Consider the following 27,500-nt stretch of genomic DNA (forward strand, 5'->3'; position numbering starts at 1 on the left):
ACTTTGGACATATTGTCAGGAGGGACCAGTCGCTGGAGAAGGATATCATGTTTGGCAGGGTGGAGGATCAAAGAAAAAGAGGAAAACCCCCAGTGAGATGGGTTGGCTGAGTGGCAACATCAATAGGTTCAAGAGTGGCAACAATAGTGAGGTTGGCCCAGGATCGGGCAGTGTTTCGTTCTGCTGTACATAAGGCCGTTCTGAGTCAGCACCGACTCGATGGCACCTAACAACATCAACAACATAATTTTAGTGAAAAGGCGATAAACACTTAAGGGGATATATTAAACAGTGGCTGCAACAATGGGCTCAAACATAGTGAGGATTGTGAGATGGCACAAGACTGGGTCGTGTTTCATTCTGTTTTACCCAGGGGCTCTATGAGTTGGAACCAACTTGATTGATGGCACATAACAACATCATTTAATGTCAAAATAATTTTAAATAGGAATATTTTCCACTTAAATGCATCTCTTTGCTTCCAAGTTTTGCTGACAAATAGTTATAAAGAGTGGTTGGTAAAATATATTAACATAGTTACAGCTTTTCTATCTTTTCCTGTAATGTTTTAAAAGTTTAAGAGTGTCCATCACAATATTGCTTGCCATCTGCATGTTGCTGTTGTTGTTGTTGTTAACTGCCATTGAGCTGGTTCTGACCCATAATGCCCCTGTATAGGGTTTCCAAGGAGTGACTGGTGAGCTTGAACTGCTGACCTTGTGGTTCAAACCAACTTTGCAGTCCAGCGCATCAACCTGCAGTGCCACACCCCATATGGATATATAGACTCTATGTACTTTTTTTTCTTATTTTAGGTCAACAAACATCTTCCTAGAGAATCTGTCCTTGAACTACACTAGTTTTTCTAGTCTGCCAAAATCTCTCACTCATTTCCTGGCAATAAAGAGCAAAATGAAAGAAGCATTTTAATCCACTTAAGCCATATTCATCGAAAGAGAATCTCTCTGGTCAGTGATGCAATACCCTCTAAATGGGCACTATAATCTCATGACCTTTAAACTGGGACATAACACTCCTAATCTGAATCACATTCCCGCCTTGCCTCCACACCCCTAAGTATCCCCTGGGCCCTTTCAGTTTTATTGCTTTGCTGGCTTCTCCCTCTAGTTAGATATCTAGATTTCTGATTATTTCCCTGAAGAATTAATTTTACCAAATAAAGCACTACTAAGAATTTCTTCCTCCTATTTTCTTTTTTTGTCTGTTTTTTAATTTTTGTGTGGGTTTTTTTTTTTTTTTTGATGGGAGAATAAATCATGTCTATGCTATTTTTTTCATGGGGGGGAGGGAGATCTTGGTAATTTTCCAATGTTGAAATATGTAATGACTTTGTCATTTTGTTCTGTCTTTAGTATCACTAATAAAGATGTTAAATCAGATCTCACTTAAAGCTGATCTCTAGACATCACCCATCAGATCATTACATTTTCATCTCTGAGTGCCCTTGGGTATTACCACCACTTAACAAGATATTTCACTTCCACAGGGTGGAAAAACAGGTTACAGGAAACATCACACAGAGTCTTTAAATGTTGTTTGTTCTATATTCAGAGGAGCATAAAGGTTTTGAAACAAATAAGAGTAAATGTAGAAGGAGAAGACTAGGCTATTACATCCAAAATAAGCTAAAAATATCAAGTGAGAAAAAGGATAAGAACGATTGAGTAAAAACCTAAGCTTCAGCTTAATATACCAGGTAAATATTGACCTACATAACATGAGAATTATTCTGAAAAACTACAAAGAAAAGTATTACCTTGTAGTTTCTAACTGTCACACATCGGTCACAACACAGGGAGCCTGTCTATCTAAGCACCTCAGATGATCGTCAAGGTTCCTAAACCTCAAGCAATTTTATTTCATCTGTGCCGTATATGATATAATCAACAGATAGAAAGAAAGTTAATTAGGCTCATAGATAGCGATATTATCTCTAATCCCTTATGTTATACTAACATATAGATATGAACATACATATATATATACATACACAAACACACACACACACACACACACATATATATAATATGGATTCCTGGTCTTGCACTGTAGGTTGATACGTTGAACTGCAAGGTCAGTTTGAACTGCAAAGTCAGCAGTTCCAGTTCACCTCAGAAACCCTATACAGAGTCATTATGAGTTGGAACAGACTCGAAGGCACCTAACAACAACAACACTATATACTGTATAAACAACTTCATTGTAAATCACAGACTATCCCTTACATCCAAGTGCTCATGGGAAACTCACACCTGCCACCCTTAACACCTTCTCATTACATGCTTCTGTAAATCTCAAGAGTGTTCGTAATTAGTTTCTTTATCAAACAAGCAAAAATGCTATCTGGATGTTGTAGAAAAGACTTTCTTAGATAGCACTCTGAAAAAATGATAGCTAAAAATACACCTTAGTTTGATGTCCATCGAAAATATTGCCAAGCTATAAGGAGGGTAAACTGATTTTGAAAAGTTTTTATTTGGTGTATTTTTATCATTTCAATTTTATCTGACAGTTACCACAATGAACAGTTCATGAAACACCCTTGCTTGAAAGACTATTGCAGGTATTGAACATTTAGCAACTTCTTTGTCAAAAAGCTTTGACAATGTATAAGATCTAATTTGCACAATAGCCAAAGTGGTATGAAGACCTTTCTTGTCTGCCTTTTCCCCCCCATTAAAAACAGAAGGTATTAATCACTAGATTTCAAAGGCAGCTGACTGATGCTATTCAGTGAGTAGGGCATTCTCACTACTGTGGCCCCATGAATAACTCTCAAGGCTTTTATTATTGCTCTGAGTGGACTCTTAGCAGCACAGCCTCCCTGTAGCAACCCTTGTCCCCTCAGGCTCCAAAAGGATTAAAAATAATGGCTGAAAGAAAGCATCATTTGTAAAAACAAAAGTTTTTAAAGGCAAAGAAATGGGAGCAAAGTGGACATATTGGAGACAAGTCTTGATTCATGGCCTGCACTGTGCTCTGCCTGTCTTTCTCTAACTCAATACACTCTTTACTTTTACTGTGGGATAAGAGGGGACCTAACCAGTGCACTTCTCCTAGCAACCAATATCAGCAAGCAAAGAAGGCATGTCATCTGCTCAAAGGGAAAACGGAAGAATTTGAGGTCATACAAAGCCAGACACATGTTCTTTTGCATTTGATCCCAAATTGATTATCAAAAAGGATTCAGTAAATGCTAAATAATTCTGTTTTATGTGAATGTTAACAATCCATAGGACTAAATATCAACTTGTCCACTGCTATATAGTTGAGTTTATTCATGTGTTCAGTTTTTCACTTTTCTAGTCCCTATTCTAAGGAGTTTATGGAAATTGCCCCTCCCAGATAGGGTGGACCATTGCAAAATGCAAAGATGATGTGGAAACTCCTACAGAATTGAGTTCAGAAAGCTTAGAAATGCACCTTGACGTAAACAGGCAGGCTAACTACCTGATTTGATTGTCTTATTTGTATGTCATGTTTAGCTGTTGTTCAGAAAGATAGAAACTGCTTTCTGAAAAGAGAAGTCGAGCAAACTTGAAATTCAAACTTAACATGACATTTTACATTTACTGAGAGCCTCAAAGCCCTGGGAGAGATTCATAAGACCAAACTGATGAACGTCACATTTGTTACAGTTTACCACAAAAGTACAATAATAATTCACATCTTGGAAAGTATGTTTCTTTACAATAAGGGATTGTGTGTTGGATACAAGGCAGGCAGGTCAAAATTCTATTCAAATCTGATAGCCATGTGTACGCAGGAAAACAAAAAGTGTTGTTTGCCCCAAGTCTGTACCCACATGTTGTACATATCTTCCTCATTTTCTAATCTGTCATTTTATATTAAAATCTGACATTATCCAGGGTTTCAAACTACAAAGACGGGGTTGAAATACTTAAAAACACACATAAGTTACAAAATCACCTACATGTTTTCATGACAGCCATTGAATAGCACTCTAGTTAAACCTGTTTTCAGGTGAAAGTATTAAACTGCATTGGCCATGAAGAAAGGAGGCTGCAAACCTCAACTGTACGACAGCCTGAAGATTTGAGAGCGCAGGGCTCAAGCACCATTGAAATACTATTTCATTGTTCATTATTAACTGGAGATTTTCACTGCACTGAAAAAGAAAAATCATTTGGAGACCATAGAATTCAATGTTCAACTTTCAACAGTCCGTTTTGCATGGGGAAATACTATGCTGGTGAAAGTAAAGATACCTGGCATTTTCTTTTCTAACAATTATTTTCTTCCTACTTAATTTCTCCTACTATCAATGACAGAGGTATTTGGGGGAGCTACAGAGTATAAGCAAAGGGGAGTTGGCTGATGGTTATTTGCTATTATTGTTTTTCACATTCAATGGTGTTTTATAATTGAGTGAATTTTTGTATATTTTAAGGGAGGAAAGTAAAATGTCTTCTCTAGTAATTAATCAACAAGGAAGTTGGTTTTCAATACAATAAAATTGACTTTAAAATACAGGCATAAAACACAACCTGGGTGTCTAGGGCTAGGTTACTTTTGAATTTCCCTTAATCTAAGCCTCAGAAACCCTGTACAGCGTTGCTATGAGTCAGAACCGACTTCATGGTACATAACCACCACCACCACCAAAATAACTGTAAAACAAAAACAAACAACACAGCCAAAAAAACACTGCCATGGCATGTCTGTTCCTAGTGTGCTTAATTTATTCTCATATTTGCTAATATTTGGAAAAATGATTGTAAAACTTTAAATTGTAGCATTAACCTTGGCTTGTAATATTCTTAATACACAAAGTCCTGTGGTGCTGTAGGAGAAAGCACTGGACTGGTATCTCCAAGGTCGGTGGTTTAAACCCACCAGCTGCTCCTTGGAAATGCTATACAGGCCCACAGTGAGTCAAAACTGACTGCACGGCTCTTAGTAACCCTACAAAGCAAAATTCTTGCAGTGATTTTCTTTTGCAAGTCAAAAGTTCTCACTTTTTTAAAAAAAAATCATATTAATGAGCATTTTAATTGGTTGCAACTTTTGCACCAATTTTGCACAAATCCTTTAAATTCAGCCTGGCACAACTGAGTGCTCCTTGGAAAATGGTATAATAGAACAGTTAAACCATATTCTATATTACACTATTAATTTACAAAAAGCCTTGGAACCAAAATTAGGGAATGAGATCCCATATCAACCCTTAGAACAGCTATTAGCTCTGCTGAGCTAAAACTATCATATTACATAAAAGTTGTAGTTACAGTGGCCATAAACTAAGTAGACTGGCCTAAAACAGTTGTTTGCTTAGTGTTAATTTTTTTTTTTAATTCTATTTGTAAGGAATATACAAGTACCCACAGTCATTAAAGAATTAAAATGAATGTGAAACACAAAACCAGTGAGTTTTACCTATTGTTTATTCATATTCACGTCATTGAGGTCAATACCAAAATATATGCAGATTCAACAAGAACCATGATTTTCAGTTATTTATAGTTTGTGATCAGTTTTTTAGAAGCCAAGTTTTCTCAATCAGTTGTACTCAATGATAATAACAAATAATTGGATAATCAAATAAAGTTTTTAGAAAAATAGTATTGTAAGGTTGAGGAAGATCTAAGAAATTACACAAATCCTATCATATTTTTAGTAAAGCTCTAAGGTTCTACAATGAATAAGTAGGAAAACTAAAACTGGAGTCCAGAGTTTCAAGGTACCCAAGATGTATCCCTTCAGAGATAGGAAGGATCTTGTTTTATTTAACTTTTAACTTATCCTTTCTAACAGACACAACCACTCAATCTAAAATTGGGATGAATGGATAATTGTACAAAGTTATTAGAAAAAATATCTGTAATAGATGAAAGAATGGTAAATAGGTTATCAAAAAAACACTGACAATAATATATAAGGGAGATATTGTTAAGTTTTTTAAAAGATTTTCTTTTATTAAGATTGTTTATTCAATATTCATCTTCATGGTATAGCAAAGCTACCAAGAAAAATGTAATCTGAATAAAATGAGCCCACAAGAACCAAAATGCAGGGTTATACAAGCATATTCTATTTATTAACATATTGCTATTTGTAGTATGTTTCTCTTGTTTGTTCCTTTCTTTTATAATACCACTTGGGAATCCCATTTGTTCTGAAATCAACATATGATGCAATGAAAACACACATGTCATAGCACATTTGTCACCATTGCATATGTGTGGCCCCAGATGAGTCCCCTTAAGAGGTTAAGAACATTATTCATCAGTCACCTGTAAGACTCATGCTTGAAAGATCATACTAAAATTGTTTGAAATGCCTACCAAATGTGAGCATAAGTATTACAATAGCAATGGTCCTCTTAAATTTGCTTCTAGTTATTTCTCGAATATTTACCTCTAATTGTCTTCTTGCTTCATATTAGGTAAATTTATTATTGTTGTTAAGTGCTATTGAGTCTATTCAAACTCATAGTATCCCTGTATAGTGTTTCTAAGGAGCAACTGGTAGGTTTGAACCACCCAATTTGTGGTTAGCAGTCCAGTGCTGCTGATCCTACAGCACCACATCAGGAGTCCATAACAATAATTTGTTGTTGTTTAGTGCCATCAAGTCAGCTCCAACCCATAGCGATCCTGTGTAAGGTTTCCAAGGAGCAGCTGGTGAGCGGTGAGCTTGAACTAACCACCATGGGGTTCAAGCTGGCTTTGTAGTCCTGCGCATTAACCCACAGTGCAACAATAATAAATAACACTGAAATGATGTTTACTTACTATCATGCTGTGTTCAAAGCATTATGTATTTAATTTGTTTAAGTTCACAGCAACTCTTTGTGACAAATACTATTACCATCTTACAGACAAGGAAACTGAGGCACTGTGAGGTGAAATGACTTATGCATCAGCACTCAAGCTAAATGATTTTCAAGAATCATCTTTCACTTCTTCTAGATGGGCAAACAGCACAGCAATCAAATCCACTCTTCCTCTAAGGAGTCCTGAATGCGGCACGCAGGGCTAATGTGTCAGACTGCAAAATCGTTTGAACTGCAAGGTCAGTGGTTCAAACTCACCTTGGAAACCATATACAGGGTTGCTATGGGTGTAAATCGACTCGATGGCACTTAACAACAACAACAACTTCCTCTAAAGTCTACTCTAAGTACCCTGATTGGTGTTGCATCTTCCCAGATTGCACCACCTAGAAATTGTCTATTCTTTCCCGGAGTTCCTAGACTATACCATAGTATATACATTCAAGACTATATTTACCAGACACCTATTTTGTTTTGAACCACAAAGTAGCAGTTCAAACTCACCAGCCACTCCTAGGAAACCCTATACAGGGTCACTATGAGTTGGGATCTATGAGTTGGCACTTAACAACAACTACAACATTTGTCTTAGGCATTAGTGGTTCAATTGCAGAACTCTTGCCTTCCATGCAGAACAACTAGGTTTGAATCCCATTCAGTGAACCTCATATACAGCCATCAACCCTCTGTCAGTGATGGCTTTCATATTGCTATATATAGCATCATCAGATTTTCCAGATTAAGACACACTAGGAATAAAGGCCTAGTAATCTCCTATGGAAAAAAATCAACCATTGAATCAATAAACCCTACAGACCATAACGGTCTGATTTTCAACTGTTCATGAGGTTGGCACAAGTTTGGGTCTCATTATGTTCTGTGCTTGTGGTAGCCATATGTCACAGATAAATTCAACAGCAGTTATCAACAGTACTTCTGCGTTAGTGTCTTAAACCAAATCTTCCCTAGTAAGTGTTGTTCTCTTTTAGCATAGGAACAACTTAACTTGTCATTATGCTACTTACAGGAGCCTTGGTGGTGCTGTGGGTTAGGCTTTGAGCTGCTAATCATAAAGTCACCAGTTCAAACCCATCAGGTGTTCTGTGGGAATAAGATGAGGCTAAATGCTCCCACAAAGATTTACATTCATTGAAAACCTATATAGTGTTACTGTGTGTCAGAATCTACTCTTTGACACGGGTGGGTTTGTTTGCTGCTGTTGTTTTTAAATCGTAAGGAGTCCTTGTGTTCTAGCAGGTTAAGTGTTGAACTGCTAATAACAAGATCAGTGGTTCAAATCCACCAGCTATCCACAGAAGAAAGAAGAGGCTGTATACTCCCATAAAGATTTATAGTGTTGGAAACTGATAGAGAGTTGCTGGAATCAAATCAGTGGCAATGGGTTTTGTTTTATGCTTCTCACGGGTCCCCGTAAGTTGTCATGTATACAACAGACGCTCAATAAACATGTATTGGATCAAATAATACCTCAAGCTAATTATCTTGGTGGCATGAAAAGAAAATAGCTACTCATTTTCAGTTACAAGAGTCTGGAACTCCTGTTATGAGTTCCCGAACTGGAAAGCAAGAAACAATCTCTCACTGGAGGAAGCAATATAGAGAGAAAAAGTATAATATTCTAGCTAGTTTCAACTTGGCCACTATTTAGCAGCAAGACTGGTGTTTGTTGTTGTTGATAAGTGCCATCAAGTTGATTCCGACCCACAACAACCCTGTATAGGGTTTACAAGGATCAGCTGGTGAGCTTGAATCACCGACCTTGCAGTTCAAATGACTTTGCAGTCCAGCGCATTAACCCACAGCTCCACAAAGACATATTAAATGCCTGATTTTTAGTTTCATAGGTACAACAATGAGTCTTTGTGCATAACTATAAGGGCTTCTTCTACTCTGAGATGCTATAAATCTGTCATTTATATTTAGGTCTTTGCTAAAAATGATGTCTCATTTGGGTTATTTGTATTTATAAAACTTTAAAAGGAAACATAGAAGACAAACTAAGAAAGGATTAGAGTTTAGGACTATTGGAAATCAACGTTATATTATTATAATACTGGAATCCTAGTCAGCTTGAACCACAAGGTCAATGGTACAAACCCACAAGCTGCTCTTTGAAAATCCTATACAGGGTCACTATGAGTAGGAACCGAATTGATGGCACATAACATTGTGATATTAATATTAAAACTGTTATACTTCAAAACATGACATCCAATTGTTTTTCCTTCCGAGATGAATTAACAGCATATCTTTACCTCTTCCACTGTTGGTAGGAAAATGTACCAAAACAGTAAAATAGATTGATGAACACACAGAGAAATTGATAAAAGGATAGATGTATGGTATTACAAACGATAATAAACAAGTATAATAATAAGTTAATGTGTCAATCTGGGTAGGGCTTTTTGAGTGTTCACTATAAAATTCTTTTATATTTGTTGTATGGTTGAACATGCTCATAATAAAATGTTGAGAAAAATCACACACAACACACACACATAGTGGTTGGCATCGCAATATATTTCCAAAGTAGAGTAGATAGGATTTGTTAACAAATTGGATACATGCAGTGGGGACAAGCCAAGAATTATTTCTAGTTTGGGGTCATGAATAGTTCAATGACTAGTGGCGTCAGTTACAGAGATGAAAATAACTAGGAAGAAGGTTCTACCTTGGACTTAAATGTTTGATATATTCTCATTAGACATCAATCAAAGACATCAAGTAATCAGCTGATTATGACACTGTTTGAAGCGTTGGAGATGAAACGGCATATTAAAGGGGCACAGTTGTGTCCTTGTGGCATTTACATTCCTTTGAACAATGATTTGAGAAACATAAGCATAAAGATGTATTTAAAGCCATATAACTAAACGAAAGATGCTAAAGTCAGTATGTGGAGGCAGTTCAACGGTAGAGTTCAAGCCGTTCATGTTGTTGTTAAGTGCCATCGAGTTAGTTCTGACCCATAGCGATCCTATATAGGGTTCTCCGAGGAGTGACTGGTGAGCTTGAACAGCTGACCTTGCAGTTCAAACGGCTTTACAGTCTGACGCATTAACCCACAGCGTCACACCAGGACTCCATGTGAGAGACCCCCAATTTGATTCTTGGTGATTCAATGCACATCAAGTGACCCCACTCCCACCTATCAGTGGGGTTTGCATTTTATTATAATTCCAAACAGGTTTCCACAAAGTTTGTAGGCTAAGATACAATAGAAAGAAAGGCTTGGGGATCTACTTCCAAAACTCAGCTAATGAAAACCGTATGAATCACAACAGTCTATAGTGACTACAAGGCCCCACAAATCTAACTAGATATCAGCTAACAACTAAAAAGTACCTTAGCAGAAGGAGGCTCAGGGATTTGATTCAGGTCTCGGTTACTCAACATTGTTTTGAGTTAGACAGGCAATTTGGGTAAGACAGCTACTCTTTGGATGCTATATTAGGTCTCCATTTTGGTATAACACGCTAAAATAGCGAAAAAGTTTAAGGGAATGTCTTCATTACAGCTATAAATAAAATCATTTATTTATTCTTTATTCATTAATTTTAAAATGAAAAAAAAAATCAATATCCATATCAACATATTGATTTGAGCTACCGGAAACTGTAAAGGAAAATATTTAACAGGAAGCATAGCAAATAACATTCTTTTAAGTGTCTACTTATCTCCTTTCACTGAGATCTGGGAAGTTCTCTCAGCTTAAAGTAAAAAAAAAAAAAAAAAATTGAGTCTACAAATAGTTAAGGGAAACAGCTGCTAACCAGAAAGTTGGGGATTCAAGCCCATCCTGGAGGAAATACTTAGAGATCAACTTTTGAAAGTCAGCCACTGAAAATCCTATGAAAAACACTTCGACTTGGACATACGTAGTGTCATACCGTAAGTCAGAATCTACTCCATGGCAACTAATTTTGGTTATCCAGGACAGTACTCTCATCAAGAAAAAGCAGTGGTAGGCAAAGGAGCTCTGGTAGCGTAGTGGTTACGAATCGGGCTGTGAACCTCAAGGTCAGCAGTTCGAAACTACCAGCTGCTCCGCGGGAGAAAGATGAGGCTTTCTGCTCCCGTAAAGATTCACAGCCTCAGAAACCCTGTTCAGGGTCGCTATGGGTCGGAACCAACTCGACAGTCAAAACCTCAAGTAGAGAAATACAAAGGCAGAACAATATGCATATACAACCCAAATGAAGCCCACTGCCAAAGAATTGATTTCAATTCATAGTAGCCCCATATAGTTTTCAAGGCTGAATGAAAAATCTTCAGAAGAGAGACAACTGCATCTTTCTCCAGGAAACAGCTGGTGGGTTTGATCTGCCAATTTTGGGATTAGCAATCCAATATCTTCCTGAAATGCAGATTTAAAACATTATTATTCCAGGAATTGTTGTTGTTGTTGTTAGGTGCCATCAAGTTGGTTCCAACCCATGGCGACCCTGTATAGGGTTCCAAGGAGTGGCTTAAACCGCCAACCTTGCAGTTCAAAATACCCCTAGTCCTTTTCTCCACATTTCAAATGTTTCTCTAATTCTTATCCACAAAGCCAAAAATAAATAAATAAAAGAGGAAAAGTTTTTAAAGTGCTCGTCAAAAGAAAAAGAAAACTGTACACAAGAAGTACAATTATTCCCTAAAGATTGTAAGAAAACTTAAGTAGGTATTATTAGACACATACACACATCACTTATATAAGGCCCCTGCATGACTATATATGGTGATGGTGGTAGTGGTGGTGGCATACCGTGGAGTCAGTTCTGAGGCAGTAAATCTTTAAGGGAGTAGAAAGTCTCATTTCTTTCTCCAATGGAACAGCTCGTAGTTTCGAACTGCTGAACTTGAGGTTAGCAGCCTGACTCATAACCACTATGCCATCAGATCTCCTTTTTGATATTAGATTTATGAAATAAAGCATACAGTCTTATACTTTGTTATAAACAAGGAAATTTACATTACTATATATGAAAGTCTTCAAAATTTCTTGGAAAAACAGAACTAAAAGATTATGTAATTTTTTCCAAAAACTTTTTGAAGTCCCTTCATATATATTTTCAACTTTATTTAGTATACTTATATTTCACTTTTTAAATTATTATTGTTATTATTATTATCAAAGATGCTACTTTGTAAAGGCTGCCCAGAGTTGAGATAACCAGAACTGTTATATTTGGATGATCGTGACTTTTTATTTTAGAGACACTCAATTTAATATTAAAACAAAATCCTTTTGGTTTATGGTTCACACATTCCATAAAATCAAAGGTTATTCAAACAAAGCCAATTCAAACATGATATTACTGTATACTCGTATGAACAAATTTCAGGTTTCTTATATGCACTCGAAGTTCTGATATGGACTCCATATGGCTACAATAATGAGCCCATTACTGAAAGAAGCACTTCAGCAAAATGTATAAACCTGTACAAGAGATTACACATTATGCACTATCAACACACATTATCTTTATCTCCCCAACTATCATGTGTGCCATTTTCATTTAAGAATAATCAAGGAGTAAAGATGAAAAAACTATTCTCATTTTTAAAGCACCTCTTTATATGTATTATAATACTATCAGGTTGACGCACTATATTGGATATAATCTAACTTTAATGTAGTTAAAAATATATTGTGATGGATCATATTGGTTCCCTACAACCGATTACATTCTTAATGCTTTTAAAAAATCTGGATAAAGAAAATTAAACTCGATGCATATTTTCCTATATAATAATTGAGAAAAATCTTCCATTGTCTAATTAATACATGTCTCAGGAGGAAAATCTTTATTTCTCAAGTATAAAACTTTGTCTATAGTTTTCAAGTCACTTATTATTTATTCTATGTAGATCCTTACAGGGTTGGGATACTGAAAAATCATAAATAATATTAGCACATATCTTTTATGAGGAAGCAAAACTCTTAACATTTTTATGCACTATAAAAATGCACATATAAATAACCAACCAAGCAAATTTCAATGCAAATCTATGTATCATTTGTCACTGAATAAAATTAATTTCTGTGTCTAGCACCAGGATGGTCAGTATATCTTTAAAATGGTACAAGCTTCTCTAAATTTGAAATTCATGGGGTAAATAAGCATAACTTCTAAGAAGGATAATAAGCAAACATAAGTCATAAGATCTTGGCAAAGTAGGAAAGCTTAAGAGGTCCTTCAAACCAACCCATTCACATAGGTGGAAATCCGGTCTCAGTGTGTTGAAACAGCCTAGAGGGCAGTGTTGTCTACAATCCAAATTTTCATCAATGCTCATGGAGTGGCTGCTATTATCATGAAGTAAACCAAAGGCAATCCAATGTCAAATATATGCTTCACATACTAATTTATTAAGAGTATCCAGAGTTCCTTTGCTTTTGACACAGGTGGTATTAAATATATATGTACGTATACATGTATATGCACTCTAAATGTATACGTACATATATAGTAATTTCACACACACAAAAATACATTCTTTTCAGTTTCAATTCCTCAACCAGAACATTTTTTCACTATCATACTATGAATTCTGCTGCATAATTACCCCTATCACAAACTCCCCCCTTAGCCTACAACGTTAAATCCAAACAAAGGTTCTAGGTGTGTCTCTGAGACAGAAGTAGGTAAGTGTAGGAGAGAAGACAGAAGGAAGGAAAGGAGGGAGGGAGTGAAAGTAGGAGAAGAGAAAAAGAGAGGAAGTTGGAGGAGGAAGGGAGGAGAGAAATGATGTTGTGCTGATGCTGTTGCAGCAAGCTGGTTAATTGCATTTGTTTCATATATGTATCTCCGAAAGCCCTGGTACATTAATTACATTCTGTAATGCCAAGCTGTCCTGATGCTCTCTGTCACTTCCACTGAGCAATTTAATTTTATTCCTCCTAGCTACCTACTGATCATTTTTTTTAAAAAGGAGAAAAGAATGAAAAGAAAAACTTGGTGATACTTCTGTAGTCTAATATGTACAATTTATATAGCTATCTCTGGTATTGAGATATGATTTCTGTTGTCATATCTAAAAAGTTATACTAAAGTCTTCTTATCATGACAATGAAACACACTTATTACAAATCTGTAAACTTCTGTGCTATTTTCAATTTGGTAAATTTATTTATAAAGAAAATGCATGGAGATTAAGGATAGATTTTGCCACAGCTGAATTCAGAATGATTACTCCCTGATAGTGCACTACTCAGAAGGTAAAACGAGAGAAGTATTGTGCACACCGGTGGCATGCCTTGTCTATGATCTCCGGGGGTGGGGCAAATATAGTCAAGTGGTATATGATTGAAAACAGCCACCTGACAGTAGGTAAACTTCTGTATTGCCCGAATTTATAGAAAGACTTCCTGTTTGAGACTGATACATTGGATTCTGTGAAGCAGCAGCTTCCAGGAACAAAGTGTCCCAAATAATTAATTCATGCACACTGCAAATGCTGGAAAAAAGTTTATTGAGCAACAAGATATGATTCAAATGTTTGGACCAACACACCTCAGGTTTTTCACAAATAGATAAAATATCTGAAGTTCTACAATCCTTCTCACTTCAAAAAGATTTATGTGTATTTTCTCTTTACCTTAATATGAAAACTGAAGTCTCTAAAAGGTTAATACCGATTATTCCTTATGCTGTCTTCTTTTGATATCAAGAAGACAGAAAACAAAACAAAACACTAAAACTAAAACATACTAATGAATTAGGTCCACTCTTCATTCAAAAGAGCTGCAAAAAGGATTTTGCTATAGTCTCAGAAGAAACTGACATCCTGTGAAAAATTCCACAGGAAACTAAATCTGGACAAAAGACAGGGGAAATCACAGGCAGAAGGCTGCCTGGTTGACAAACCGATTCAGCCAAGAGGGAGACACCTACAGCACCTGTTTCAAATCCCCATTGTGTTCACCCACTGGGGATTGAACTGAGTGGTCCTAGCCTGCAGCCCGCCCACTGATGATGCTGCCCTCCCCTCTTCCCCTTTCCTGGAGCCTCGACCAATCTTACTTTTGACAGTTTTTTTGTTGTGTGTGTTTTTTGTTTTTTTTCTCCCCTTAGCTCTAAATTCTTCATTCTGATTCCACTTTAGGGGAGAATTCACCAGCATACAGGTGATCCACAAAGATCCCAGATATACACTGTCTCAAATTCCTAACCAATTATACCTTTGCTGAAATATCTATTCCTCTACTTCTCTTGAATTTATTTCTAATACAAAGTTCAGGCTTGGTAGCAAACAACAAGAGAGCAGGTTCTTACGAGATTTAAGTTAATATTTCTTTTTTTAAAAAATTGGCTGCTCAATATTTATTATCCAAGTTGTCAATTAATTAGTAAATTACAACAGCAACAAACACAGCAAACGATGACTACTAACATGTTCCACTTGAAGCAGTTACAGAAACAAAAGATTTAAAAGGTTTGCTCCCATAGAACCCCCATGTCTGGCCAGGATGGATTTAAGGACACCCATGTCAGTTTATCTGTAATCCACACCTGACTCAGAAAAAGGTACTTTTTGGTGAAAATTTGATAAAAGCATTTTTAACTTACCATCAATCCGAGCATATAAAAATCCACAGAGCAGTAGTTGTGTAAACATCAGCAGACCCATTTTGACATATTATAAAGATCCAGATTGTTAAGAAACCAATCCCAGAGAGAGCAAAAGTACAAAAATAAGTATATTATAAAATGACAAAAACAAAGAGGTAGGTCCAAAGTTTAGACTTTCCAAACGCTAATTAAAGTGTAGAAGAGTAAATCTTAAGAGCAAAAGGGATTGGTGGGAAGGTCTTGAATGGGACACATTTAGATCCATCCACTTTAGCAGAGGGTACTCCAAAGACTGTCGTATTTCCACATTTAGGCTTCTTAAATTCTCACAAATTCAGCCCAGTTGGGCGGATTATTCAAGTGTATCTAACCCTCTCTCCGTCTCCTCTACAATCCAAAGCCAAGTTCTTTCTTCAAGAGTCGAAAAGATGAAGAGGGAGGAAAAAGATCTAATTCCTAGAAAGTGTTGCACAAACTTGCCAGCATGCCACCGAAAAACCATTGATTTGGTGTTCTTTCCCCAGGATCTTCTCCTCCGTAGCAGCTCCAAGTCCAGAGTTTTTTCACTTAACTTCCATAATAAGGATGTGTCAAAGCAACACTTTGCAGGCGAACAGACTTGGCGGACCTCTCCTTCGCAGCCTTTTTGACTCCCTTCACCTCTCTCGTTTCCAAAAGAGAGGAAAGGGGAAATCAGGATGACTTGGGTGGAGAATCCGAACTCTTGCGAGGTGGGGCTGAAGGGAAGGCGGGAGAGAGGAGACGAGGGAGGGAGGGAGAGGCTGGGTTTAGTCTGCGGCCACCCCGGGAGAGCAGCCTCTGTGGATTATGAGCCCGGATGGCTTTGGGGGAGAGCAGAGCCGGCGTGGGAGCCCGGGCGCCCGGGAGCTGAAGAGAAACGGAGCGTACGATCCAGCCGTCAGTCGCGGTCCCCAAGCCGTCGCCGCTGCCGCTGCCGCTGCCGCTGCTCTGGCGGCCACACAGCGCAGCATCCGCCTCCTCCTGCAGCTGCCGCGGGTGGAAGGACTTAGAGGAGGGAAGGCGAGGAGGCGGGAGGGGAGGGGAGGAATGAAAGCTGCTTGGAGTCTGCCCTGGGGAGGGGGGCAGGGGGAATGTGGGGGTTTGCTGAATCCTCCACCTACGGACTCCGTCACCCGCCCGCGCCAGGAGCGCCCTAGCGCAAAGGGGTAAGAGCGGAGAGTCCAAAGGGGAGGAAAATGAACAAATTTTGGGCCCGCTCGGCTGCAAAGGGCCGAAGCTACGGGTCAACTCCTTCCCTTTCCAAGCTCCTCCTCGCTCCCCCTTCCCGCCGCGGGTGGGGATAGGTGGGCTCTAGGCTCCTGCTCCTCGCCGCGTCCCGTTTAATGTGCAGGTAATTTTCTCGGTGAGTGATTTCATGGAAGCTTTTCCTAATTATTCATCTCTCCGTCAGCCGGAGATGCACGCGCGTGCTAGAAAAAGATCATTCTCCAGGACCCAGGGCGCAGCCTCATTACCCGTTAAAATCACACAAACACTCACTCTTCACCTTTTAGCAAAATGAGAAGCCGAGCGGGAGGAAGAGAAGAAAAGCTCGCAAAATAGAACCACCTTTAAAGCGGAAAGGTTGTGTGTAGGTGTTTCCTATGTCGTTAAAAAGGCACACCAAAACGAGGCGGGGGTGGGGGACCACAGAGGTGTGTACGGAAATCTGTAGCCTCTATCAAGTCCTTTTACCCAAGATCTATGACCCCCCTCAGCGGAATACTCGGGGGAGGGGAGGGGGTGAAGTCCCCTTGCACGTCGTTCTGTTTCCTTGTTGTTGTTAGGTGCCATCGAGTCGAAACCAACTCATAGCGACCTTATGCACAGCAGAACGAAACTCTGCCCGACCCTGGGTCAACCTCACTATCATTGCCACGCTTGAGTCCATTGATGCTGCCACTTGGCCAATACATCTCGCTGGGGGTCTTCCTTTTTTTCTCTGACCCTCCACCCTACCAAACATGATATCCTTCTCCAACGACTGGTCCCTCCTGACAATATGTCCGAAGTATGAGAGACGAAGTTTGGCCATCCTGGCCTACAAGGAGCACTCTGACTTCACTTCTTCCAACACAGATCTGTTGCCTTAAGACCCCTCATAGATGAGTTTGACGCGGGATCGTGGGCTGCAAGGGAGTTCAGCAGAAGATGCTTAGGTTGGGGGCGGGTGTCAGAGAGCTTGAGAGATACTACTTGGAAAGGAAATTCGGAAAATATAATCCCGGATCGAGGAAAACTGAAAAACCAACTGAGCCAACGGAAGCTCAAAAACTATTCAAATTCCAGTCCCCAAAGACAAAAATCTCATTGTGAAATTTAAGACAAAAAAAAAAAAAAAAACCACACCAAGTGAATGTCATTCAGGAATAGGGTGATTGATTAAGGAAGGCCAGGCTAGATCAAAAGATACCGGTGTTTTGGGTGCCACTTGTGCAGCCCAGCCCACGTGTGATCACAGGCTAGCTGGTAGCTGTTTGATGCTTGTTGGGGTGATTAGAAGGCAGGTTATAAGAACTCACGCAGGTCCGCGAAACAAGCTAAATGGTGAATCTTTAGTTCCCCCTACTGGAAAATATTAGTAAAGATTCTCTTCACTTAAGGGAGAGCCTTTTGTTTTGTGGATACATTTTGGTGTGGCTGCTTAATTTAGTGATGCTTTGCATATTATGGGCGTGATAGTGTGTGTTTAAAAAATGGTCAGCGACATTCAAGCAATTTCAAGAGTTTTTCTGCCATCTCAGTATGCTAGAAAATTATGGTAATGAAATAGTCTTGCAAAAGAATAAAAACAAACCACTCTTGTGGAATATTAAGGGTAATTTCAACACACTTTTGATCTACAGTATTTAGGTTAAAGCGCATTAGTGTGCTAAAGTTAAATCACTGGAATTCTCACAGCAGTGATTCTGAATGTGGTATCAGAATTTAGCATGCAGTGGGAAGGAAAGGATTGGAAGTTTAGCTATAAAGAGAAAACAAGTTCATATGCCCTTTTCAGAAGGCCACAATGTCTAAATTTGATATTATGGTCTTTAAAAAAAAAAGTACAATAATTTAATCAAAATTAATTTTATGATTCCTTTAATACAGGAAAACATTTTATAATTTCTTAAAATTTTCATTGTAAGCAACAAGATTAGGTTTAAAAGTAGGTCACATCTGAATAATGTACCACCACCCCCAACTCTATATAAGTAAAAATTCCTTACACTGGAGCAATAAAATCAGGAAATCATGCAAATATGTTGTTGTTAAGTACCTCCAGTCGGTTCTAACTCATAGTGACCCTGTATAGAGTTTCCTAGAAGCAACTAGCTGGTGGGTTTGAATCACCAACCTTGTGGTTAGCAGTCCAGTGCTTATCCTATAGTGCAATACCAGGACTCCCATATAAGCATGTTGTTGTTGTTAAGTGTCATCCAATCAGTTACTCACAGTGACCCTGTATAGAGTCAGCTGGTGGGTTTGATCTGCCGATCTTGTGGTTCACAGTTGAATGCTTATCCTGTAATGAAATACAAGAAGTTCACAGAAGCATATGTTGCTATTGTTAAATGCCATCAGGTTGATTCCAACTCACAGCAACCCTGTAAAGGGTTCTCATGAAGTGGCTGCTGAGTTTGAACCACTGATCTTGTGGTTTAAATCCACATTGCAGTCTAGCACTTTATCCCACAGCACCACGCTGGGACACAATAGATGCATATAAGCCCTTTAATTAGAACATTAGAGTTTTCTCATGGCTATTTATTTACTGAGAAAAGGATAGATTTTGTATTATATTTGATAGATTCACCTTTTCTAAAAGTGGCCTGAAAGTCTCTCAAGTCAAGTCTTGAATAAATAATTAACCTATTATTTAAATAGGGAACAAAAGAGCAGCACAAGCAGAGGAAAATATATTGACATTGTGATTCAGTAAAGACACCTGAATGTTAGTATTAGAGCTGAAAGTAACTTTTAAAAGCAAGGCACCATTTAGTTGCCACAGATATAGCAAATGAGCAGGGCTGTTCTCCTCAAGGTCAGCAGTTTGAAACTACCAGCTGTTCTATAGAAGCAAGATGAGGCTTTCTGCTCCCTGCAAAGATTTACAGTCTTGAAAACCCTATGCAGGGTGGCTATGAGTAGGAAGTGACTCCACAGCACATAACCAACCACCACCCCCTCCGGTGCCTTAAGGGAATCCTGGTGTGGCTTTGCAGGATAATGCTCTGGACCACTGGTCAGTTTGAACTACAAGGTCAGTGGTTCAAACCCACCAAGCTGCTCCTTGGAAACATTAAACAGGGTTGCTATGGATTGAAACTGACTCAGTGGTACTTAACAACAACAATAACATTGGCTTAAGGAGCTCTGGTAGTGTAGTATATATGATTCAGGCTGCTAATTTCAAAATCAGAGTCCTGTTGTGGCTCTGGGGGTTAATGTGCTGGATTGCAAAGTCCTTTGAACCACAAGGTCAGTGATTCAAGCTTACCAGCCGCTCCTTGAAAACCATATACAGGGTCACTATGGGTTTGAACCTACTCAACAGCACTTAACAACAACAGTCTCAAGGTCAGCAGTTTGAAACTACCAGCAATTCCAAGGGAGAGAGATAAAGCTTTCTGTTCCTGTAAAGAAAACCCTACACAGGGTCACTATGAGTTGAAACCAACTCCATAGCACACTGCCACAACCACCACCATTGCATTGAGGGCAGCAAAATTTTAGCCCACAGCTCACAAAACATACCCTTATGCAGAGAGTGACAAATGATCCCATACAGAGAAGAGATTTATTAAAGAGCTGTTTAAATACATTGACTTGGCGTTTTGAGACAAGAAACATCATAATTACTTTACCTACTAAAGTGACAAAGAAAGCCAATAGTTTCAGAGTCATGCCATCTTTTCACTATACACTAGCTACATTATGGACTCAAACATTCCAATATTTGTGAAGATGGTACAGGATGGGATCAAGCATTGTTTCATTTGTTATACAAAAGATGGCCATGAATTAAAGCCATGGCAGCTAAAACCACCACCACCTACATTAGGGAAAAACCTCTATAGTAAGGAATACCATGTTTTCCGAGTTTCTTGAAGACAAGTTCATAATTTTTTTTTTTTAATAAAACTTTATTAGTATCCTATTTGGTCAGAAATACGACTAAGGATAATTGATGATTTTGTAAGCATCTCATCTCAAATCAAGATTTAGGATAACAACCAAAATGCTCACTAAGGCATTTTGATATATTGCAATTTAATTTAACCCACATTTAGTGAACACTATCTGAGAAATGTGGAATCCTGGTATGGTGCTGTGAGTTAATGCTCTGGGCTGCAAAGTCAGTTTGAATCTCAAAGTCAGCAATTCAAGCTCACCAGCCGCTTCTTGGAAACCATATACAGGATTTCTATGGGGCAGAACCGACTTGATGGCACTTAACAACAACAACAACAATATGAGAAGTGTATTCCTTGCTGTTATTTTTCAACTAAAATATTTAAAGTCTGAATCTCATACTTTAAGTTACATAGCTAATTTTACTAGCTGATCTCTTATAAACAGTGTTTTAGGAAAAAATATATGGGAGAGTGTGGTTTAGCTAAAAATATGTGTTTGGTTATTTTTTGTTGTTGTTTTCATTAAAAGGAAAGTAGAAATGACTCAGATCAATGAATTCCCCTACTCCCAAATCATAGGTTTTAAAACACTTAAAAATAAAATAGGGATTTAGTTTTGATATCTTTCCAAATATGAATTGTTTTATTATTCTTCTGCTGAATATAATTATGTCCATTGATATCTAGGTTCCTTTTATGTAAAACTTAGAATGTCATTATTCTGTACTCAGAATGTGCCTACCAGATAAATATATTTAAATACCTCTAAAGAAGACTGTGTATAGAAGACTATAATTAACCCTAATTTGGGTAAAGTGATCAAATGGCCTTCATTGTGATTGCACTTCGGATTTGCCATTTCTAGAAAACCATAAAATAACCATCTGAAAGCAACCTGAGTACTATATAGTATAACATATTAAGCATTTCTTTTCCATACTAAATTCCCCTAGGATGTGGCAGACATATTAAAATCCCAATACAATTTTCACCCTTTCCAATATATTATTTTTGTAATTGCCAAATAGACCATATAGACAAATGAAAGGTTTAATGCATAATAATAATTTTAATATAGAAGCATGTATTCAATACTCATTATTTGTCAGGAAGAGGTTTACTTCTTTAAACTTCATTATATCATTTAATTTTCCAAATAGCCCTATGTGGCTGATATTATCTCAAGTGTTGTTGTTGTTGTTGTTTTTGTTAAGTGCTAGAAAGTTGATTCCAACTCAGTAACAGTGTATAGGGTTTCCAAGCAGCGACTTGTAAGTTTGAACCTCCAACCTTGTGATTCCAATTGACCTTGTGGTCCAGTACTTATCCTACAGCACCACGCTAGGACTCTGTTATCATCATTATGTGGATGAAAACTTCTAGAGTTAAATACCTCACCCAAGTTAAAAAAGAAAGATACCATCTTGCTTTAAACCTAGATCTATTGGACTATAAAAACAATGCTCCTGTTGGCTATGCTGTCAAACGAATTGGAGACATCTTCTGCATTATATAAATACTGCAACACTTTAACAAATTGCTTTGATTGATGAACTTAAGAAAAATTCTGGTTTACAAAAGCATAAACAAATATGTGGTTTTTTTTTTTTTTTCTTTTTTACAAAATCAGAGAACATTTTTAAAGCATTTATCTATTCAGTTTGAATTTTTCTGTGTTAAGAGTGTCTTATATTACTCCATAAAACCACTATATTAAACAGAAATGTACAGGTTAGAATATGAAAAAGGTTACAGTACAGTAAAAATAAACTAAGAATTAAAAACCAAATTCAAGACAGCATGATTCATTTATTCTTTCTTTCTTTTTTAAAAATTACACTCTGCACTACTTTGTTCTAAAAAGTACTTGAGAGAGTCAAGATGAAATGTACATTACTCTTTAGAGAAATTATGCCTTAAATATCTAATTTCAGTCAATTCTTCTTAATTAGAAACCACTAGAGAAGATGGAAGGAATACACTGAGTCATTGTACCAAAAGGAAATTGTTAATGTTCAACCATTTCAAGAAATAACATATGATCCAGAGCCAATGATACTGAAGGAGGAAGTCCAAGGTGCATTGAAGGAATTGGCAAAGAACCGGCACCAGGAATAGATGGAATAAAAATTGAAATCTTTCAAGAAAGTGAGGCAGCACGTGAGGCATTCACTCATCTCTGCCAAGAAATTTGGAAGACAACTATCTGGCCCACTGATTGGAAGAGTTCCCATATCTGTATGCATTTCAAAGAGAGGTGCCCCAATGGAATGCAGAAATCATCGGACAACCTCTTTGATATCCCATGCGAGTAAAGTTTTGCTCAAGGTAATACAGAAACGGCTAAAATCAGACATTGACAGAGAACTTCCAGAGGTTCAAGCCAATTCAGAAAAGGCAGTGGAACGAGGGATATCATTGCTGATGTCCGATGGATCTTGGCTAAAAGCAGAGAATATCAGAAAGATGTTTACCTGTGCTTTATTGACTATGCAAAGGCTTTCGATTGTGTGGATCATGACAAGCTATGGAAAACATTGCAAAATGTAAGTATTCCGGAACACTTAATTGTACTTCTGAGGAATCTGTACCTGGACCAAGAAGCAGTTGTTCGAACAGAGCATGGGAACACTGAATATTTTAAAATTGGGAAAGGTGTGTGACAAGGTTGTGTTCTTTCACCATACTTATTCAATCTGTATGCTGAGCAAATAATCCAAGAAACTGGGTTATATGAAGAAAAATGTGGCATCAGGATTGCAGGAAGACTCATTAACAATCTGTGATATGCAAATGATACAACCTTGCTTGCTGAAAGTGAAGAGGACTTAAAACATTTACTGATGAAGATCAAAAGCACAGCCTTCTGTATGGTTTACATATTAATGTAAAGAAAACAAAAATCCTCACCACTGGAACAATGAATAACATCCTTATCAATAGAGAAAGGATTGAAGTTGTCAAAGACTTCATTCTTCTTGGACCAACTATCAACATTTATGGAAGCAGCAGTCAAGAAATCAAACGATGTATTGCATTAGGCAGATCTGCTGCACAAGACCTTTTAAAGTGTTGAAGAACAAAGATGCCAGCTTGAGGACTAACGTGCACCTGACCCAAGTCATGGTATTTACAATAACCTCATATGCATGTGAAAGCTGGACAGTGAATAAGGAAGACCATAAAATAATTAATGCTTTTGAATTGTGGTGTTGGAGGAGAATAATGAAAGTGGCATGCACTGCCAAAAGAACCAATAGGTCCATTTTGGAAGAAGTGCAGCCAGAGTCCTCCTTGGAGGCTAGCATGGCCAAACTTCATCTCTCATACTTCAGGCATATTGTCAGGAGGGACCAGTCACTGGAGAAAGATATCATGTTTGGTAAGGTGGAGGGTCAGAGATAAAAAGGAAGACTCCCAGCGAGATGAATTGGCCAAGTGGCAGCATCAGTAGGCTCAAGCATGGCAACAGTAGTGAGGTTGGCCCAGGATCAGGCAGTGTTTCATTCTGCTGTGCATAATGTTGCTATTGGTACCGACTCAATGGCACATAACGACAACAACAACAATATTTCTCTCTGCTTTATCTATCTACCTATCTGTTTCTCTATAAATAGTGGGTTGTGTTCCATTGCACAGTTATTAAGATAATCCATTGTCAGAAACCTGGGATTTAAGTTACTGAAAGATCGCAATATTGTCTAAAAAAATGAAGTGTTTTCTGTCAAATATCCCTTGTAGTCAATAAAATCTCTTCTAAAAAATCAAAATCAATTTGGAAAAATGATGTCTTTCTCAATTTAAGAATTCAGTGATATTTCCAAGGTTAACGTACTTTTTAAATAGATAAAATATTTCATAGCATACAACATGGAGGCATACTTTCTCATTGGGAGAAGAATTTCTCTCAGTGTGTATCTCCTAAAATTTGGACTTTCCTTAATCATATGAAAGTATCTTAGAGTTCAATGATGAGATTTTTTTCATGGTATCAGTATTCTGAGGTCACTGGTCTTGCCTGTGTTAGTAAATTACAACATCTCAACTTCTGTCAAAATTTGAAAAATACCATTCTGGTAACAAGTATGATAAATCCACTTCTAGGCTATGGACAAATTGTGAAGCATGGGTATTTCATAACACTTAATTGTGTTCATGAGTAACCTGTACATAGACCAAGAGGCAGTCATTCGAACAGAGCAAGTGACATTGAAGGGTTTAAAATAACGAAAGATGTGTGTGCCTAGATAGTATTCACTAACCATATTTACTTAATCTGCATGCTGAGAAAATAATCCAAGAAACTGGATTATAGGAAGAAAAATGTGGCATCAGGATTGGAGGAAGATTCATTACCAACCTGTGATATGCAGATGATACAATCTTGCTTACTTAAAGTGAAGAGGACCTAAAATACTTACTGATAAAGATCAAAGACCACAGCCTTCAGTATGGATTCCACTTCAATGTAAAGAAAATAATAATCCTCACCACTGGACCCATAAGTAACGTCATGATAAAGGCAGAAAAATTGAAGTTGTCAAAGACTTATTTTTGCTTGGATACACTATCAACAAACACTCATGGAACCAGCAATCCAGAAATCAAACTACGTGTTGCATGTGGTAAATCTGCTGCACAGGACCTTTTGAATGTGTTCAAGAGCAAAGATGTCAGTTTGAAGACTAAGATGTGCCTGACCCAAACCCTGATATTTTCAATAGCCTCATGTGCATGTGAAAGTTCGATAATGAATAAAGAAGACCGTAGAAGAATTGATGCTTTTGAGTTTTGGTGTTGGAAAAGAATACTATAAGTACCATAGACTGCCAGAAGAACAAACAAATCTGTGTTGGAAGCACAATCAGAATACACCTTAGAAGCCAGGATGGTAAGTCTTGGTCTCTCATATTTCAGACATATTATCAGGAGGGACCAGTTCCTGGAGGAGGACATTATTCTTGGAAAAGTGTGATGAGTGTGTTGTGGAGTTGGTTCTTTTGCAGACCGTGTAGGCCTGGTCAGAGGTTCGAGGCCCTATAGGCCTGAGTGTAACAGATCTAGCCACTTGGCAGTCAATAGCAAATTGTTTTCATCTTAGTGTTCAGTTACATGTATTAATTTAATACATGGAGCCCTTGATAATCCACAGATAAATGTGATATTTTCCTAAAAGCCCAGATTGTAAAAATTGCAAGGTCAAGCCTTCCTCCAAAGGATTAACTAAAAACATCTTAGCTACTTCACAGTTCTTTGTTCTACAGACAAAAAAGCCATCTTCCCTGAATCTCTCCCAAGTGTTAGCTATTCAGCCAAGTTCCTGAAAACCTGGCTCAGGAAGCCGACTCCGCCCAAGCTTTTGTCCTTCCCTCTCACCTTGCCCCAACTTAGCTCAGGGGCTATAGATATGTTAATTGGGCCTGAGAAACCAAGTTGCGGGCCTGGGATTCGAACCAGTGAAATACTATGTAAAGTTACCTGAATGTCTGGAAAAGTACTGATGTTAACTGTACCTTACCTAAGTCCCTCCCAGCTTGGTGTGAAGTTCCTCCCCTAAATAAAAGAAGTCCAGGCCTCCCCAGGTGTGCATTACAAGATGGAGGGCATGCAGTAAAGATTCCAGGACAGTGAGTTGCTGCCTGCAGAGGCCATGATGCCTGTAGTCCCAAGCCTGCCCACCAGTGATGTATCCACCCTGGCTTTGGTGTGCCTCATTGTCCCCCTTCTTCTGTCTGTCTGTGTATCCTTTTGCTATGTCTATCGCCGCCAGGTATCGCCTCCTCGTGAACCGAACCCGTATGTCGAGGCCAGTCCCCAACAGGTTCTGACTCAAAGCAGCCCTGTATAGAATTTCCAAGGCTGTAAATCTTTACGGGAACAGAAAGCCTTATTTTTCTCCTGTGGAACTGCTGGTAGTTTTGAACTGCTGACCTTGAGGTTAGCAGCTTGACTTGTAACCACTATGCTACAAATACTGGTAAAGTGTAGGATCAGCAAAAGAGAGGCAGAACCATAAGGAGATGAATTGGTGCACTGGTAATAGCAATGGGCTCAAGCGTATCAACAATTGTGTTTCCTTCTCTTCTGTATAAGATTGCTATGAGTCAGAATTGACTCACTGGCACCTAACAGCAACAACAGGTTATTCAATACTTTTAAACAACAGATTAACAAAACTGTCAATCTCATAAAAATGCAAATGACCTAGAAGTGCCTAAAGACTCCATATGTCCTCTAACTGGACAGTCTAGGCCTGGTGTGTGTTCATGGATTTTCCTACCTGTGATTTTATCATTTCTTTTTAAGCAATCATATTCTTACTTTAATATGTATCCTGACTTGGATGATGTAAAATAATATGCTTTTTACTCTTCTTACACCACAATTTTGTATTACATTAACCTAAGAAATCCCCTTGTTTCTTTGCCAAATTATTTCAAGTCCATCTGCTTCTATCTGGGCTATATAATTGAATTTTAGCAATACATAACTGCATTCCTAATAGGAAGTGTTTTCTTTTTGATCCAAAACTGAATTCTATTGTTCTTGAAAAGAAAAGATGATCAAAGCTTTGGAACAATGGCTCAGCATACCCATATATATGGCCCCAAATTTTATAGTTCTCTTTTCACTGAATTGTTTTTAAGCATGTTTTATAATGGCATCTTCAATTTAGATAGATTTTGTTTATTTTTCCTTATATGGAACTAATTCAAGGGTACATGTAATCCAATAGAGGTGACTACATTTCTAGCACACAGAACTAATCTATTTGGGAGCAGATTCTGGTTTTCTTCCAGTTTCCTAATGATCTTATTTCTGCTTGTTACATTAAATTCTGACTGTGTGTGGGGTACCTGAATTCCTTTGAGGAAAGTTTTACAAAGAATTGTTAAGTGCCTTTGAGTCAGTTCCAACTCACAACAAGGCTGTATAGAGGTTATAAATCTTTTGTGGGAG

At 37.9% G+C, this 27,500-nt stretch overlaps 1 protein-coding gene across 1 annotated transcript in view; it reads right to left on the reverse strand.

Moving 5' to 3' along the window:
• Positions 1-15,466, reverse strand: part of ROBO2 (roundabout, axon guidance receptor, homolog 2 (Drosophila)) — a gene marked incomplete at its 5' end in the record, with an annotated part of 881,870 nt that extends 866,404 nt beyond the window's left edge. Inside the window, one exon of the mRNA XM_006866447.1 lies at positions 15,397-15,466. Coding sequence (XP_006866509.1) covers positions 15,397-15,466 — 70 coding nt within the window. The remainder of the gene's footprint in view (positions 1-15,396) is intronic.
• Positions 15,467-27,500: the final 12,034 nt, after the last annotated feature.

Source organism: Chrysochloris asiatica, unplaced genomic scaffold (genome assembly GCF_000296735.1).
Source record: "Chrysochloris asiatica unplaced genomic scaffold, ChrAsi1.0 scaffold00091, whole genome shotgun sequence".
Classification (NCBI taxonomy): Eukaryota; Metazoa; Chordata; class Mammalia; order Afrosoricida; family Chrysochloridae; genus Chrysochloris; species Chrysochloris asiatica.